At 49.2% G+C, this 15,727-nt stretch overlaps 3 protein-coding genes across 3 annotated transcripts in view; 1 reads left to right on the top strand and 2 right to left on the bottom strand.

Moving 5' to 3' along the window:
• Positions 1-3,107: 3,107 nt before the first annotated feature.
• LOC129596555 (carboxylesterase 5A-like) lies at positions 3,108-6,276 on the bottom strand. The gene is made up of 10 exons (XM_055493874.1): positions 5,911-6,276; positions 5,282-5,846; positions 5,111-5,200; positions 4,780-4,965; positions 4,524-4,723; positions 4,281-4,428; positions 4,015-4,220; positions 3,691-3,826; positions 3,514-3,634; positions 3,108-3,452 (listed from the first exon to the last, which is right to left on the bottom strand). The coding sequence occupies exons 1-10, from the start codon at positions 6,097-6,099 to the stop codon at positions 3,275-3,277; spliced, it is 2,019 nt and encodes a 672-aa protein (XP_055349849.1). The 5' UTR covers positions 6,100-6,276; the 3' UTR covers positions 3,108-3,274.
• An 805-nt stretch (positions 6,277-7,081) lies between these two features.
• LOC129596603 (uncharacterized) lies at positions 7,082-8,579 on the top strand. Its single transcript, XM_055493928.1, has 3 exons — positions 7,082-7,209; positions 7,429-7,842; positions 7,996-8,579. The coding sequence occupies exons 1-3, from the start codon at positions 7,151-7,153 to the stop codon at positions 8,474-8,476; spliced, it is 954 nt and encodes a 317-aa protein (XP_055349903.1). The 5' UTR covers positions 7,082-7,150; the 3' UTR covers positions 8,477-8,579.
• Positions 8,580-9,326: 747 nt separating this feature from the next.
• Positions 9,327-15,727, bottom strand: part of LOC129596593 (nascent polypeptide-associated complex subunit alpha, muscle-specific form-like) — a 28,827-nt gene continuing 22,426 nt past the window's right edge. Inside the window, exons 5-11 of the mRNA XM_055493920.1 lie at positions 13,410-13,894; positions 12,510-12,895; positions 12,284-12,444; positions 11,390-11,798; positions 10,689-10,829; positions 10,046-10,323; positions 9,327-9,968 (exon numbers count right to left, since the gene is read on the bottom strand). Coding sequence (XP_055349895.1) covers positions 9,327-9,968; positions 10,046-10,323; positions 10,689-10,829; positions 11,390-11,798; positions 12,284-12,444; positions 12,510-12,895; positions 13,410-13,894 — 2,502 coding nt within the window. The remainder of the gene's footprint in view (positions 9,969-10,045; positions 10,324-10,688; positions 10,830-11,389; positions 11,799-12,283; positions 12,445-12,509; positions 12,896-13,409; positions 13,895-15,727) is intronic.

Raw genomic sequence — 15,727 nt, 5'->3', positions numbered from 1 at the left:
TTTAACGTTTGCACATGAAAATTTTCATTAATCATAATGTGGCAAAATACTACGTTTCTGCAAGAGGTGAAACTTTCCTGATACGCTCTTATTTTATAAAAAAGCCTGTGCGGGTATAACGCTAGGGCATTGTAATAACATGCAGTATTACTTAGTACTTACTAATATTAATTTTGTTTTGCCACACCCTTTAAGGTGAAAATTCGGTAAATAATTGCTTCGTCTCAGTATTGTATGTTATACTTTCATTTGATGTGTCACAGTATAACCTACTTTATAAAAAAGTCCGGTTGAAAAACAATCACCCATTCAAAAACTAACTGGGATAAACTGCTCCGGACCCGTGTCGTGAAAGTGTTTTCTTTCCCCTGAACAGGATGTATGGCTCGCAACTGCTCTCTACCCGTTCTGTCATGTCTGTCCAGAAGCACAAGTTGCACAACGCCGCACAAGACGTGGCCGCTTGCGCGCGCAGGCTGTAGTCAGGCAGACAGTCTTTGTGCGTTCACTTCAGTACTGTTAGCATGTTATTTATTTCAGGGTATTCATGTTTGTTCCATTACTGCATTAATATGGTTGTGTATGGTTCAATCATTAACGTCTTAAATGTTTCAAAATCACACCAAAGCAAAAGTGCAAAAAGAGCGACAGAAATCAGTCCACTCTGAGAGAAGATATAGCACTTTAAAAATTTTAAAATCGAATTAAGAAAAGCCGAAATTTTTTTCAAAAAATCTGTAACGTACACTTTTTACTTAATGTTATAACACGTAATATGTTCGCTCAGGGGGTATCGAAAATGTGAAGGAGTCGAATGCAGTTCGAAGAAAACCTTTTTGTTTACTGACCGGTGTTTACTGCGAGTCAATCGGTATTGTGCTGGTCATGGCACACCATTGGGTAGCAAAATCATTCTGCTCTTTGAAATCAGAAAGAATACCGTAATACACTGATGTGCCAAAGAATAAATGCGTCATAACCAACATGCTCTATAATTACCGTATTTTCACCTTAAGTGTCAGCAGCTGAAATTATTTCTTTAAATTTGAAGTGTGATGTAGTTGGCCCGCGCTTGCCTTTTTGTTATTTGATGGCTATTGCCTATTTCTTTAAATATGTATACTACGATGGCATACTGTGTTTCTGCAAAAGATCAGATTTTTCTGAATTTGGACCCGGAAAATGTGCATATAGTAGTTCATTAAAACCATAAAATGGTTAGTAGTTCATTTCTTTTTCGCAAACTGCTTATCGTTTTGCAAGTAAGTGGCCAGTAATTAAGTTACGAAAATTAAGTGACGAAGCGAAGTAAAGTATTACATGCAGTATTAGTACTGTAACCGTGAGTGTAACGGCATTACCAAACTGCATATTTCTGGCCTAACCAGGGCCCGATCTGACGATCCCCCCTCCCCCCGCTTACCAACAGTTTGGCTGGCACAGGAATACAGCTCTCACGCTGCAGGTACAGTATAGCTCCAGGTTACCCATGCCAAGGAACACTCCCCCATGGCGTTGATCCATTTCGCGATTGAAGACTTCACCCAGAACTGGACAATCGCTGGGCACAAACGTGGCCGGCAGCGGACACGAGCGGATGAGAAAATCACCTCGCTGCACCAGCCGCAGGCCGCCCTCCTTGCCCGCGGGCGGTGGGCGCACTTGCTCAAGGCCGACTAGTTCGCGGACGGTACCGTAGGGCCGTTGCACGTCCACCAATTCAAAATCCTCGTAGCGGTAGCTGTCAACGGGGACGACTGTCCCGGGATACCAGATCCAGACGCCGTCGGGATGACGCCGCAGCAGCACCTGCGCGTCCGCCGTCGGGCGCCTGAAGCACTGGTCGCAGCGGAAGATGCTCCCGTACGCTACCAGCTCCGAGCGCCGTTGCGGGCACTGGAAATCAATGATCAGCCCCGTCTCCGTCACGTTGATCACGCGGCCATAATGAAGCTGTCCGTTGATCAAGACATCCACGGCGTTCCATTCAATCACGTCGTCTCCGTAAGCCAGCATCGAAGTTGAAATTGTTTTCTTGCATGGAACTAGGCCCAGCTCGCGTGATTAACACAGACCGTCTAGTGCCGAGACTGCGAGTGTCCCGAAACCCTGGATAACGTCGTACATACTAGCCAAAGCCAGGCTGCTAAAATTTGTGGAGTTAAGATGTATGAAATGGTAAATACAAAGCCAAAACAACCCAGTTGTGATGATTTATGCCTGTGTTGGGTGAATCAGGGGATTCTGAGCGATAAGAAACTGACATTCCAACAGTTCACGTACTTTGCATGAGTAGCTGCCACATTGGTGTCATAGGTATTGCTAAGTACCTATAAGGCTATACCCTGTAAATCTACAATATGAACACGTTGGGTGGTAGTTTTTGACATAAAAGGGGATAAACGGGAGGAAATACATAAAAAGTAAACTGTAAACATTTAAACAAGATTGTAGCATTGCTGCTATTCCAGGAAAATCCATCAACAGGAACATTTTTGTAGCTAACCACCATCTTGGGCGGTTGCAGTATATAGTTGGAGCACGCTAACATAGCCACCGCTCGGGGCGAGCAGTGCACCTTCAAAAGGGCGCTTGTTGCTGTGCCGTGGCTTTAACCGGAACTGTTGAGTTTTGGTATTGTTATCACGTTTTTTGAAGGATAAAGATGGCTTAGGATGCCGGCTGCTGTGGTTAGGACGTATGTAGGTAGTAGGTAAGCGCTTTTCTTCGCTGATCATTTTGTTAAGCATTAATAATTTGGGATTGGGGACAGAGATTTTGGTTGTTTTTTCAATGTTTAAATTTTATCTGTGTAGTGTGCCCGCGCTTGCATATTGTTGTTTTGATGGCTATTGCCTATTAAGAAAATACCATTTATTATGCAATCCATGCAGAGATCGATCAGCAGTTTCGTATTTCCGTTTTTCCTGAGCACGCAGTAGCCCCGGCCTCCGCGGGATGAAGCTGAAAATTATTATTTATTTGTTTTTGTTTGTTTATTTGTTTTGCCGATGCTTTTCAGTTGGGAACCTTGATGTATCAAGTTTCTGTTTTTTTTGTGACGCTGTCACCAATGACGTTCTCAGGCTGCATAAACCGAAAAAATATTGACCCAGGTCAGAGCTGTAACGTAACGCTTGGCAAGGTCAATTTATATATTGCACCCCCACCCTCCCCCCTCTAAAATCAAACAGGGCAACTTGCATAAATTAAAACTTCTTAGAAGTTCAGAACGATTTAGTATACACTTCGCTTATCGCGTTAAGATGTTTCACTACGCTGCAGACGACCGCGTGAGCTGGCTGGTGTTGGTGGCGAGGCAGGGCGTATTGGCCACCTCATCCCAGAAGCGGATCATCTCTACCATGTTGTGTGTCCCGAGCTGCCACTGCGCCGCCTGGTTCAACTCCATGTAGCGGCCGCCCTGGCTGAAATCCGCGCCCTCCATTCGTCTGCAGCAGTACACACACCGCTGTCAGCCTGTTCTTTGTCAACCGGAAGTACAATACATACCCGTTGTAAGCTATTTGCCGCAGCATCTGCCGCATACTGTTGGTCATCGCCGGGTTGAGTTGTACGCCAAAGGGCGACGGATTGCCGAAGATATGCTGGATGTCCAACGTATGGAAGGCCCCTGAAAGACAACCTCGGTGACCTTTGAGGGGAACAGTAGGTGACAGATGGACCTACCTAGACCGGTGCCGGCGTCGTATGTGATCCGGAAAACCTGGCTGGACGGCTGCCAACCGCCCGGCGGGTGGCCGCGCTGGGTGTAGAAAGCTGCTTCCTTGGCGGCGGGATACCCGAACTGTGATTCACTGCCCAACTGCAAATTACCCAATACACTGATTCGGGGTGGTTGAAAAACGATCGAAATGGCTCATTTAAAGGAAGTAAAAATCGCAGCAAGGTTCTGACAAATAACGTTCTGACTCCCTCTTCCAATCATTTTGTCCGCATTCACCTTCATGATAAAAGAAGTATATTTATATAAGCAGATGCATGATAACATACCTGGAAGAGCTTCCATAGCAGCTGTTGGCGCGTATCGCTAATGGTCATGTTGAAGCGCTGCATAACACGCTGCGCCAGCGCGTAATTGGGTTGGCTACACACCTGGCCGGAACCGGTGCTGGTCAGCAGGAATTGCCGGGCGATCAAATCACACACCGTTTCTAGTGTCAGCGGCTGGTTTTGGTCGAAGAGATTCGGAAAGGTCACTGCCGATAAATGCAGCGGCGCTCACTTCAGAGTTCTCACAATTATGAGTGTTTACTTACACTGCAACAGGAAGGAGACGTCTTCCCGGAGATATCCTGTTAGGATGCTGACGGCGTTGGAGGGGTCTCGGGTTTCTCGTTGCAGTGCGCGGACCGGCAGATCCCGGATGTGATCGTGATCCACCACCAAGCCGTACTTTTGCGTAATCTACGACAATCGGTGGAAGATTGTTAGCATGCCCGGAAACTGACTATTTCTTAGATTTCTTGGGTTTCTTAGATTTTTAAAGCGGCTCAACGTACCCTGCCTTGGGAGGCGACGGATGCCGCCTGCGTGATTTGCTCCGCCGGCAACTGCTTCAAGCAGGCCACCAGTTGCGCCGTGGTGCTGCTGGAGCAGCCCACCGCGTTCCCGAAGGCGAAGGCCTCAGAGCGCGGATCCCGGATGTACAGGGTGTCCACCATGACGCTTCCGCTCATCATCACCGCCCCGCGGACCTCTCCTGCACACACCAGGACCTTATTTTAGTTATAACAAATTAGAAACGTTCTCACGTACGTCGGACATTGGGATCAAGGAGAAGCGCCGAGACCATGGTGGCGCCGGCGCTCTCGCCGAAGATGGTGATTGCGTTCGGGTCACCGCCAAAGCGCAAGATGTTGGCGCGGATCCAGCGCAGCGCCAGCTTGCAGTCGGCCACGCCGTAGTTGCCGCTGGCCACCCCGTCGGCGGTGCTCAGAAATCCTGTTTAAATTAAATTCCCGTCGTCAAAAAAATGCGGAAAAAAAATTATAATTAACTATTACTGTAGTACGAAAAAATTAAAAAGGAACTGTTTTAAATAAATTATATTCACACTAAGCATATTTAATAAATAGTTCCGACTCACCGAAAACGTTGACGCGATAATTGATGGTGACGATCACCGCGTTGATACTGTCGGCCAACGCGGAACTATTAAACGAGTCCTTGTCACCGGCTGTAAATAAATGAACAACGCAGAATTAAGTAGCAGTAAAATCCACATATCCAATGCCGGTAACAAGGAAATTATCATTACATTGCAATGCGCCGCCGTAAATGTACACCATCACCGGCAGCGGCGGCAGGCGTTCACCCCGGGGACCGTGCCCCGTGGGCGGGACGTACACGTCCAGATACAAGCAGTCCTCGTTCATGACCTTCGGGGCCATCATCGGGGGGACCATTCCCGACGGGGTCGTTCCCGAAGAGGGCATTCCGGGGAAGGTCATTCCTGGCGTGGTCATTCCCGGTGGGAACATCCCAGACGGAAGCATTCCTGAGGACATCCCCGATGAGGACATTCCTTGTGGGAACATCCCAGACGAGGGCATTCCAGAGGACGTTCCCGGTGTGGTCATTCCCGGTTGGAACATTCCCGATGAGGACATTCCGGGCGGGAACATTCCCGACGAAGGCATTCCCGAGAAGTTGCCTGATGAGGACATTCCCGGGGGGACCATTCCAGAGGAGGGCATTCCCGACGACCCGGATCCCGACGGGGACAGTCCCGGCGGTCCCATGCTCGCCTGGGGACACACCGGACCCTGCCGCGGCCGGGATTGGTTGGATAAATATGTGAAGTCAAAGTTCTCCATGGGTGGCTGTCCAAACACCGAGAACGTCAGCCGTATAATCAGGGATAAGGGAAGAGAAGCTGCCACGTACCTCAAAGCGGCGGGCCACGCCGTAACGGATGCCCAGATAGGCGTAGCCATACCGGCCGGGTTGCGACTGCGACGGAACAGCGTCGCCGTAAAACGTGACGCCGGACGGGAGTGTCACGTGGCCCTCCTGACCGGAAGTAAGGGAAAGGAACGTCCCGAGGATCAAAACAGGAATGTACGGTAAATACATTTATAGAGCGGGTAAATAAATTTCTAATAGAAATTAAAATGATTATGCTGGGCTGGCGTGCAGCGATCAGCTGTAGAAATAAGAGAGCGACTGAATTATAATAGCACAGGAAGTTACCGGCAATGCTGTTATAAGCGGCTCAACAGGTAGGCACATGCGTCAAATGCCGGTTGGGGTGTTGTGTGTGGAGTGTCAACAGTGTGACCGCAGCACGTTTTGGATTGTTCTGTTTGGCGGGGATGTGTCAGTCGCCCGTATGGAAATCTGCTTGACTCAGCAGCCGGCTTTTTTCCCGCTGCCACGGCATTCGGCGTATTACAGCTGGAATCCGGCTGGAATGCGCTGGCTAATGGAAACAACGTGCCAAGCCGGCAGTTTGGATGTTAATGTGGAAAACTCGAAAGTAGTTTGATATTACGCATCCATGTTGTTTGCCGCTTTGCCGCGCCGGTGTTGTGCAATTATTATACATGCAGTTATACGCCGTCTGTTCCCACTATAGTATGTTGATTGCTATAGTGGTAAACGCCGCGTCCGGTCAGGATAATAAGCACGAAAGAAAACAGCAAAAACTTATTATAAATTCCCGGGTTACGCCCAAGTCAAAGCAGCCGTAGCATTTACAACTACCGAGATGAAACAGTGGTGCCCGCTTTTCTTTAAATCCCGGATTTACCGGGAGGTTTGGTATTCTGGGAGATTACGATTTACGAGGGAGTTAGCAACCTTTGCTCATTACCCGTGTACAACATTAGAGCCACGTGAAGAACTCATTAAACATTACACGAGTATCTCTACGTACAACCGTAGCAAGCGGATTACAACCGACATTAATTTTAATGGGATAAGGGTTCACTGACGATAAATTACTCACTCCAAGCGCTGTACCGGCATGGACTGTGCGTGCGAGTTGTGCGACAAACACACCGGCTTGTCAGTTGCGATGACGACGCTTATTTACTGCCCGAGCTGCGGGCTGGCTTCGTGTCATGCCAGTTATTACAAACATTATCCTGGTGGAATAATTAACCTGTTAAACATCCAGAGCAGCATGCATATTCCTGTGGTCGTCCAAGACCAACGTTGCCGCTGTGACGCCGCACGTGAGATGTACGCGTATTACTGTTGTTTAACGGAGTGCGGTGACTTGACTAGCCGTAGTATATTTGACGTTCTTCGTGAATAGCGCCGAATTGTCCCCGACTTGGCTACTCAATAAACAATCTTTCTATCAATCAATCAGGATGCAGCAGCTGGTTGGCGATGCTTTGCGTCCAGCTGCGCCACCCTCGCCTTCCCCGTCAGAATTCCTTTTCTTTTTTTTTTCAGCACCGCGGACCGGGATTCTACCGAGGCGTCCAACCTGCAGCTCTCCAGGTTCCACGCCACTTCCGGTGTCCTGGAGAGCCTCTCCCTTCCGAACAGCTTGACCACAACGCGATTTATGCCATCCTGCACCCGCTTGCCCACCGGGGAGATCCTCCGCAAAGCGCGCTTGAACGACGCCGGCGTCGGCTGGATGTCCATCGCCCTGGACGTCCACCGTACTACCGTGACCTTTCGCCAGGTCCCGGTCGTCAACGATCTCCGCTTTCTCCGTTCACACCGACCAATGTGCGTCGGGGGAGCCGTATACGGATTCACGAGGGGGAACGTCGCCGACACGCGGTTTGTACGTGTGGATTGGCGCAGCGGAGAAACGGAGGATTTGTCGAATCCTCCGACTAACGGAAGCGATGTCCGGTTAGTCAATCAGTCACTACAAAAATATTTGTGAAAAATATTGTATAAAACCTTGTTTAAAACCTTGTATAAAACCTTGTATAAAAATTGATTTAGAAAATATCTTTAAAATAAAAAGTATTTTTAAATAAAATAATTCATGCTTTGTTTTAGGGGCGATTACGCCAGTGTATGCACGAGTGAGGGAATTTTCTATTGCGGCGGCTGGCACTCATCGTCGACCGCCAGCCGGGCGGCGGAGTTATTTAATCTCACCACTAAACATTGGACTACGCTACCGGAAATGTTGATAGCGCGACGCGAACACGCAGCGACCGTGGTGGACGAATTTATCTACGTCACGGGCGGTTGGTCTGACGACTGCTTAAGCGCTTGCGAGCGGTTCAACCGGCAGACGCACAGATGGGAGCGGACCGCGGATGTGCTCCAGCCGCGGTGTTGTCATGCCGGTTTTGTCGTCGACGGTCAGCTGTATGTGTTCGGCGGACAGAGCGACCGCACCGTGACGCCGGTCGACACCATGGAAGCGTACGATGCGCGGGCGGATAAATGGCGGGAAGTTCCGCTTCGGGATGAAAGGGATAAGGAATGGGCGGGGCCATCGCGTCGCAATCAAGTGACCATATGTTGTTAGTTGCTGGTTATATCGTTTGCAATTTATTTACATTTTCTACTGGTATTTAATTTTTTTTTGCATTTTATTTGCTTACATTTCCATGCAATCGACTCTTTTACTTGCATTTATTTCATATAAGTATCCAATTTATTGGCATGTTTTTGTATTTAATTATTCGCATTTAATTTGTTTAATTATTCGTAAAAAAAACTGCCATTTGTATATTAATTCGCCGTCTTGTTTGTATTTATTTATTTTCTCAAAATATATAAATTCGCGAATGGATCGGCATCAATGGCATGTAAATTTTAGTCGCATTTTTAATTTCTCTCATTTCACTAAGATTTTAACAGCATTTTCGCTGCTTTTTGTTTGCCTGTTTTTCCCATTTGTATTCGCTTTTATCTCCTTTTTTCCTATTATTTGAGTTTTTTTTTGCGCTTTATTCCCATTTTTTTGATAACATTTAATTCTATGGAATATAATTCGTATATTTGCCGATAGGATACTGTGAATTTTACAGCTTTTTAATTTTTTACTGATTAAAAAAGACTATAATTATTACTGTATTACGCGTTTAACACAAGAAGCCAAACGCCGGATTTGATTGTCGAATTTACTGATCAATTTCTCTCCAGTGTAACATTCCATTAAAGTAATGCGTAAGTAACTGTGCAAGGTAATACAAAGGGGCCAACAAAAGACTCTCTACTATTCCCATAATCTGAAGATCGTTTATCAATGGCAACAAGTGCTTCAAAACAAAAAACAGAGAAAAACACTCTTCCCAGATCAACGCTGCGCACCACCGTCACTTCCCTGTTCCTCGTCCATACACAACAAAAAAAGCGCGCCAAAACCCTTCCATTCAACTTTTCTCGCGTTCCTTCGAGCCGGCGCCGTCCCGTTCGCGTTCCCGTTCGCGTTCCTTGCGTTTCTCCCGTTCCCGGTCGCGGTCGCGCTCCCGCTCCCGTGACTGACTAGACCCGGACTTCCCGCGGGATAAATCGGTGGCGGTGGCCGGGGACTCCTTCCCGGTGGCCCCGCCCCCCGTCCCGTTGACCGGGAGGGGCGCCGCGGGGCCCCCGGACATCCCCAGTCCCGGGGGGGTCGCCAGCACCCCGGGGGGCAGGGACATCCCGTACAGATCCGGGAAGGGCGCCCGCAGGAGACTGGCCATCATCGGAGGCCCGCCGCCGGCGCCCCCCGGGGGCGGGAGGCCGTTACGTAATCGCAGCATCTCCCGTTCCATCCGCTCGCGCTCCAACGCCACCCGCGACCGCCAGAAGACGTCGGCGGTGGCCGGGGGCGGCCACATGTTGGCGAAGGGCGGGAACATGGACGCGGCCGACGCGGCGTTCAGCTGCGAGGACAGGAACGTCGGGAAGCCCGGTCCGGGGCCCGGGAGGTCCGCCGGCGGCGGTTTCCGCTCCGGGGTGGGCGGATTGCGGGGGTTGCGGAGATCCATGGCTTTGGCGGAGGGGCCGGTGCTCGGCGGGTGTCCGGCGTCCTTTTTGGGGTCGGCGGGGGCCGGGGGCGGGGTGGGCGCCGGGGGTTTGTCGGAGGGGGGCGCCGGGGTGCGTTTGCGTTTGGGTTCCCGCAGGTCACGGGTGTCGGCGTCGGAGGGGCGCTTGTCGGGGCGCGGGGGGTCCTCGGGGGCCGCGGGGGGCTTCTTCTCGCCGTTCTCTTTGAGGGAGGAGGACTGGCTGGCCCCGTGTGCGGGGAGTGGCTGGCCAGGCCCCCGAAGGCCATGGGGCGCCGCCAGGCGTCTTGGAGGGCCGCCGCCGAGGGGCTGGACAGGCTGTTGGAGAGGCTGGACTGCAGCATGTTCATCTCGCGCCCGCCCATCAGCGGATTGGATGTCGCTGGAAGAAAATTAGCTTTTTACATTTTATTTTCAATTTTCTCGGTTTCAGTTATTTGTTTCCGAATATTTATCATTTTTTTCTGATTTCCTTTCCAATAATTTACTCGTTATTTAAATGTTTACTTTTTATTAATCTTTTCATCGTTTTAATTATTTCTGATTTTTTTGTCGGAGACTTTAATATGCAGATATTAATAGACTTTAATATGAGATTTTATTTTAATATTTATCTTAATATTTTTTCATACATTGATTTTCTTTTCCCGATTTTTTTCCGCTGTTTATTGTCATATATTTTTCCCAAAATTTTTCTTTTTTTTTAATGGAAAAAAAGCTCCAGTAAACGCGGAGAAAATGACTTACGGAATGGGAGTCCGCTGAGCTGCGGGGGAAGGCCGTAGAAGGGCGGCCTTACCGGCCATCCGCTGGGCATGCGGGCCGCACCGGGCTGCAACAGACTGGACGCCAGATCCGCGCCCGGCATTCCCGGCCGGGCGAAATAACCTGCGCAACCAAACACACCGTTTCATACGCGAAAAACAGCCAGCTAAGCGACTAATAATAACACATTATCATTTCTCTTTTAAATTTTTTTTCTGTTCATTAACACCTAATTCATCAACAATTATTCTAGTTTAATAAACCGCTTTACTAAACGAACAATTGCAAAACAGGTCGGCACTTTTATCTCGCAAAAATATAAAAAATTTTATAGAGTGATTATTTCTTATTTACGTCTCGAAGAAAGTTCCTCGTTCTTTATAAATTATCTTAGTCAATAAGAAAATTTTAAAAAATCATAACTATTTTTTTAATCTTAACCTTAACTAAATGATTTTTATTATTTCATAAATACGAGTACAGGACATGAACGAAAATAGTTAGTCACAAATTCACAGCAACAGAATCCATTAACTTATTATTTATTTATATGTTTTTATTTAAGTTGTCTAATAAAATAGGCTATATGCCTTTTCTAACTTTTCTAGTAAAACAAGCTACAGAAAATTTAGAAAAATATAAGGAAAACAACGTTAATCTTGTTCAATAAACGGCCAACGTACTGGATGCGAAAGTGGCGGGCGTGGGAAGACTCAGCGACAGGGAATGCGACGGCGGCGGCGGCAGGGCGCCCATGTGCAGGGCCAGGCCGCGCGCCGACAACGGCAGCTCCTGGCCGGGCCGACCGCTGGCCACGGCGGCCGACAGATCGCCCAGGCGCAGCGCCTCGGCGGCGTTGTCGTTCTGCTGCTGCTGCTTGCGCTGGTGGTTGTAGATCTCCCAGGCGATGCGCACGTGCATGGCGCACCACTTGCCCGGCTGTTTGGGCGGCGGCGGGGCCACGGCGCTGGGCGGCGGCGGCAGCGACAGACCGGGGATGCCGCCGCCCGTCAGGGGGTTAGGCGGGCTGGCCAGGCCGTGCGGAAGCCCCGGCACCGGGAATCCCGGCATCGAGCCCGGCAGTCCTGGCAACTGTCCAACAAAAAGCAATTAAATAAGCGAAAAAGGATAAAAAATCTACTTAATATACGAGTATATTTTCACAGTTTTTTTTAATAGATCTGATATTTTCCAGCGGGGATAATTTATTAAATTGACAAAAAAAGGAATTAATTTTTCCTTTTTAAAACTTTAAATGGTTTTAAACATTAAACCAAAATTTTTTTAACGTTTTAAATAATTTTGAAAATTTATGAATTCATTTGAATAAAAAAATTTTACTACTATTTTCCAATGAGATAAATTAAAAACCAGAATTTCTTCTTATTTCTCAATCTAAATAAAACTGTGAAACAAATACTGCTGAATTTTATTTTTCTTGGTAAATAAATCAGGATATTCGCTAAATGAAAAATAAGTTTATAAGATATAGAAAATAAGTTTATAAGAGTAGATATCAGTAATTTAAATAAACAAAAAACTGCTGTTACTGGATAAGATAATAAAAAACTGCTTACGCCTGATGAGAAGGAAGGCATGGATGTCGCCACTCCGGAAGTGCTGAGGAAGGAATGCCCGCCGCCCCCGGGGAAGGCCGGACCGGGCGTGCTGACGGCCAGACCGCCGGGGCCGCCGGGCAGCGAGGGGAACCCGAAGAAACCGGTCTGCCTGTCAAAACCTGCGAAAAGTATAAGAAAACATGAGAAAACATAAGAAAACGCTGCACAGTCAGTTTTCCCTTACCGGAAGCCAGCATGGCCATGGGATTGGCCGACATGGCGGCGGCGAAGCTCATATTGGATCCGAGCCCCATCAGCGGCGAGGAGAACATGCTCCAGCGCGAGGACGCCGCCGGTCCGCCACCACCGGCCGCCGAGAAGGCCACGGAGGACAGCGGGCCCAGGCCGTGGCTGTTGCCGCCGGGACCGCCGCCCTGCGGGGGGAAGGAGGGGGACAGGGGGGCCACCGGGGGCGAGTGGAAGATGTGCGGCGTCAGGGGGTTGACGGGGTTGGGCGAGTGCAGTAGCGGGTTGAAGAGGCTGCTGCTGGCGCTGCGCTGCGGCGTCAGCGACACCGGGGCGGGGGCCGCGCTCGAGACCTGCGGGCTGGCGTGCCGGAGGGGTTCCGCTCTGTGAAAAAAATCATCAGAACACTGCGCAACATACAAAGATTTTTATAAAGGTCACTGGTTTCTTGGATTTCTACTGATTCATCAAAAAAATCATCAGAACACTGCGCAACATACAAAGATTTTTATAAAGTTCACTGTTTTCTTAGGTTTTACAGCTCTTCAATTTCTCGGGTTTCTTATATGTCTTAGGTTTCTTAGATGCCTTCATTCAATTTTTCCTTTACAGATACCACTTAAAGTTTTCAAAAATTAATTTTTCAAAATATTTTAGGTTATATTTTTGAGTTTCTATATTTTCTTAAAATTAAAATTCTTTTTAATTGTTTTAAATAGATTTGCTTCCCTAGATTTTCTCACACATTTGTATTTTTAATCTAATTTTTGTATTTGGCTTTTTTATATTTTTGTTTATTCTTTATATTTCTTATATTTCCGAGATTCTATAAGGTATAGAAGATTTTCAGGTTTGCTCGGTTTTTTAGGTTTTCTTAGGTTATTCGTAGGTTTCTTACCGTGCTATGACGGAGACATGGGCCGGCGTCTCGCTCTTCTCCTTATGCTCACTCTTCCCGCTCTCCTTATGCTCCTTCTCTCGGCTCTCCCGTCGCTGCTCCCGTTCCCGATCGCGGGAGGCCTTCTTCTCCTTGTGCCGGTGGTGCTTGCTCTTCTCGCGGTCCCGCTCGCGTCCCTCGCCGAGTTTATCGCGCTGCGCCGGCGACGCCGAGGCAGCCGTGTTGACGGTGACGGGCGGGCTCACTTCCGGTTTCGTTACCGGGAAACTGTTGCTGGTGGGCGGCGCGACGGGGGCGACCGCGGGACTGCCGACCAGCGCACTGGTGTCGGGCTGTTGCGGCTTCTGGCTGGAGTCGGCCAGCACGCGATGCGGCTCCTGCGAGCTGGAGGGGAAGGGACTGGACTCGGGTTTCTTGGTAATGTTGACCTCCAGCGGGAGGATGCTGGGCGTCACGGAGGGGGACACGCTGTCCTTGTTCTCACGCTGCAAGGGAAACCAATGAGCCTTAGCAACGATTTCTTAGGTTTTCTTAGGTTTTCTTAATCTTCCCGCACAAATAAAGGGAAAATACAAAATATACGTAAATATGTGCTATCTGTACAGGGTAACAGGCATATTGGTACTTCTATATATATGCGCAGTGGCCATCGTTCTGAGCGCTAACATCGCGATCGCTGTACCGCCTGCAACGCAGCCCGAACGGGAATTACTCCCAGCGCAGCTGTCGCGTGCGCCCCCGCTCCACCGGGTCCCCCACTCCCGCGGGACTGGCCCCCCGGGCGGCCAGTCCCCGGCACGCAGCCTGCGCCGGCCCTTTCCGCGCAACAGCTCCCGCGGGACGCCGTGCGCGCTGCTCATCACCCACGCGCGCGCGCGCGGTGTGGACTCCGTTTGCACTTTCAATCAACCGGTGCCTTCCCATACCACTAATTATCCCAGATTGTCAGTGCGCGCGCGCCTTCGTGCCGATATTAGCCCGGCCCGTACATATGCCTTAATGTGCGCCGGATAAAAGCGTCGTTAGCGGAACTGCGTGGATAGCTGTGCGGGAGAGAATACGCGGACGACAGGCCACACCGGAAACTATTCATCACTCTCCACTGCACAATGCCGGCAGCAGCACACAGCCCCCCAGAGTCATCTGCTCCCATTCTCTCTCCCTCTCGCTTCATCTCTCTCTGGCGCTGTTTACAGCGCATTTTTCCCTTCCCGGAACAGCCGCCAACACAGCCTGCGCTGGAGAGCTTAAACGCTCAGCAGCGGCAGCCGCGTTTAGAGGAAACCAAGCGCATCCGGCTATGGATGCTTGGCTGACCAGGCTTCTATCATTCCGTCACGCCCGACTGCCGATTATTAATATACAGCCAGTTACGTGCCGCGGCTAACGTAGTCATTTACGCTAACACAGCCGCGCTGCCACACAGCTCATTTCCCCTTCACACACTCGCGTAATTAACCGGCAATCAAACGCCGCACTGCACAACACAACAACCAGCCCACGCTTCTATCATGATACACAAACAAAGATTTGATACATTTCATATTACAACCATTTTTCCGTCTAACATTCGCAACACTTTTATGGCCGGACAGGCGTCGCATCAAAAAAATATGCACATGAGCGATTTCCTTCAGAGTAACCTGCATTCCTGTGGAAATCACTTTCCTGTCTAACATTATTTAAATTCTACAAAAATCTCAAAGCTGAACGTTGCAAATGAAAGAAATTCAGGGACTTCCGGTGCGTGAAAGCAATTGCAACCGCCCTGTACGGCAGCGTAATTTTATCTCGAATTTTTTTGGAAAAATCCCAGTCTTTCCCTTCTGATTTTCGTCCCAAAAAATTTCTCTGAACTGAGTGTATTAAAAAATTAATATTAAATAGGAGTTCAACATGCGCAAGAGTTGTTGGTATTTGAAGCCCGCTTACAAAAAACCAACCGATAGAAGAAAAATGCAACGTCAGTCGAACGTGAAATACTGCGCGGCGGTCATTTTTACCTGGCAGCAATCACGCCGTGCGACACCGAACCCTCCCGGTTCCCGCGCAGTGACGATCATCGCATTCCGTATTCCACGCCAGCGCGTCAACAAAGGTCAGAGGTTGTACACAGGCCGGAACCGGCGTGCGGATAATCCCGCACCTGATGATTAGCCGGGCACTGCGGCCCGCCGGCACTTGACACTGATGAGCAGCACCGCGCGGAGAAATTCACGCAATCTTTCTCAACTGCCATGCCATCACGCGGACGGGGAAAACACACTGCTCCCGCGCTGCCACTACAGACTACAGTCCAGCTTAGTGCGGCGGTTGGC

Source organism: Paramacrobiotus metropolitanus, unplaced genomic scaffold, assembly GCF_019649055.1.
Source record: "Paramacrobiotus metropolitanus isolate TYO unplaced genomic scaffold, Prichtersi_v1.0 Parri_scaffold0000092, whole genome shotgun sequence".
NCBI classification, from domain to species: domain Eukaryota; kingdom Metazoa; phylum Tardigrada; class Eutardigrada; order Parachela; family Macrobiotidae; genus Paramacrobiotus; species Paramacrobiotus metropolitanus.
This window is presented reverse-complemented; position numbering and strand designations above follow the sequence as displayed.

What these genes read in the sequence shown, in the direction of transcription:
- LOC129596603 (XM_055493928.1), top strand. Translation starts at nt 7,151, where the DNA reads ATGCATATTCCTGTGGTCGTCCAAGACCAACGTTGCCGCTGTGACGCC. An exon ending in TGTGACGCCGCACGTGAGAT is followed by an intron (nt 7,210 to 7,428) that starts GTACGCGTATTA and finishes TTTTTTTTTCAG; the next exon opens with CACCGCGGACCGGGATTCTA. An exon ending in ACTAACGGAAGCGATGTCCG is followed by an intron (nt 7,843 to 7,995) that starts GTTAGTCAATCA and finishes GCTTTGTTTTAG; the next exon opens with GGGCGATTACGCCAGTGTAT.
- LOC129596555 (XM_055493874.1), bottom strand. Translation starts at nt 6,099, where the DNA reads ATGTATTTACCGTACATTCCTGTTTTGATCCTCGGGACGTTCCTTTCC. An exon ending in GCGTGGCCCGCCGCTTTGAG is followed by an intron (nt 5,847 to 5,910) that starts GTACGTGGCAGC and finishes GTGTTTGGACAG; the next exon opens with CCACCCATGGAGAACTTTGA. An exon ending in CCGTCGCCTCCCAAGGCAGG is followed by an intron (nt 4,429 to 4,523) that starts GTACGTTGAGCC and finishes CGATTGTCGTAG; the next exon opens with ATTACGCAAAAGTACGGCTT.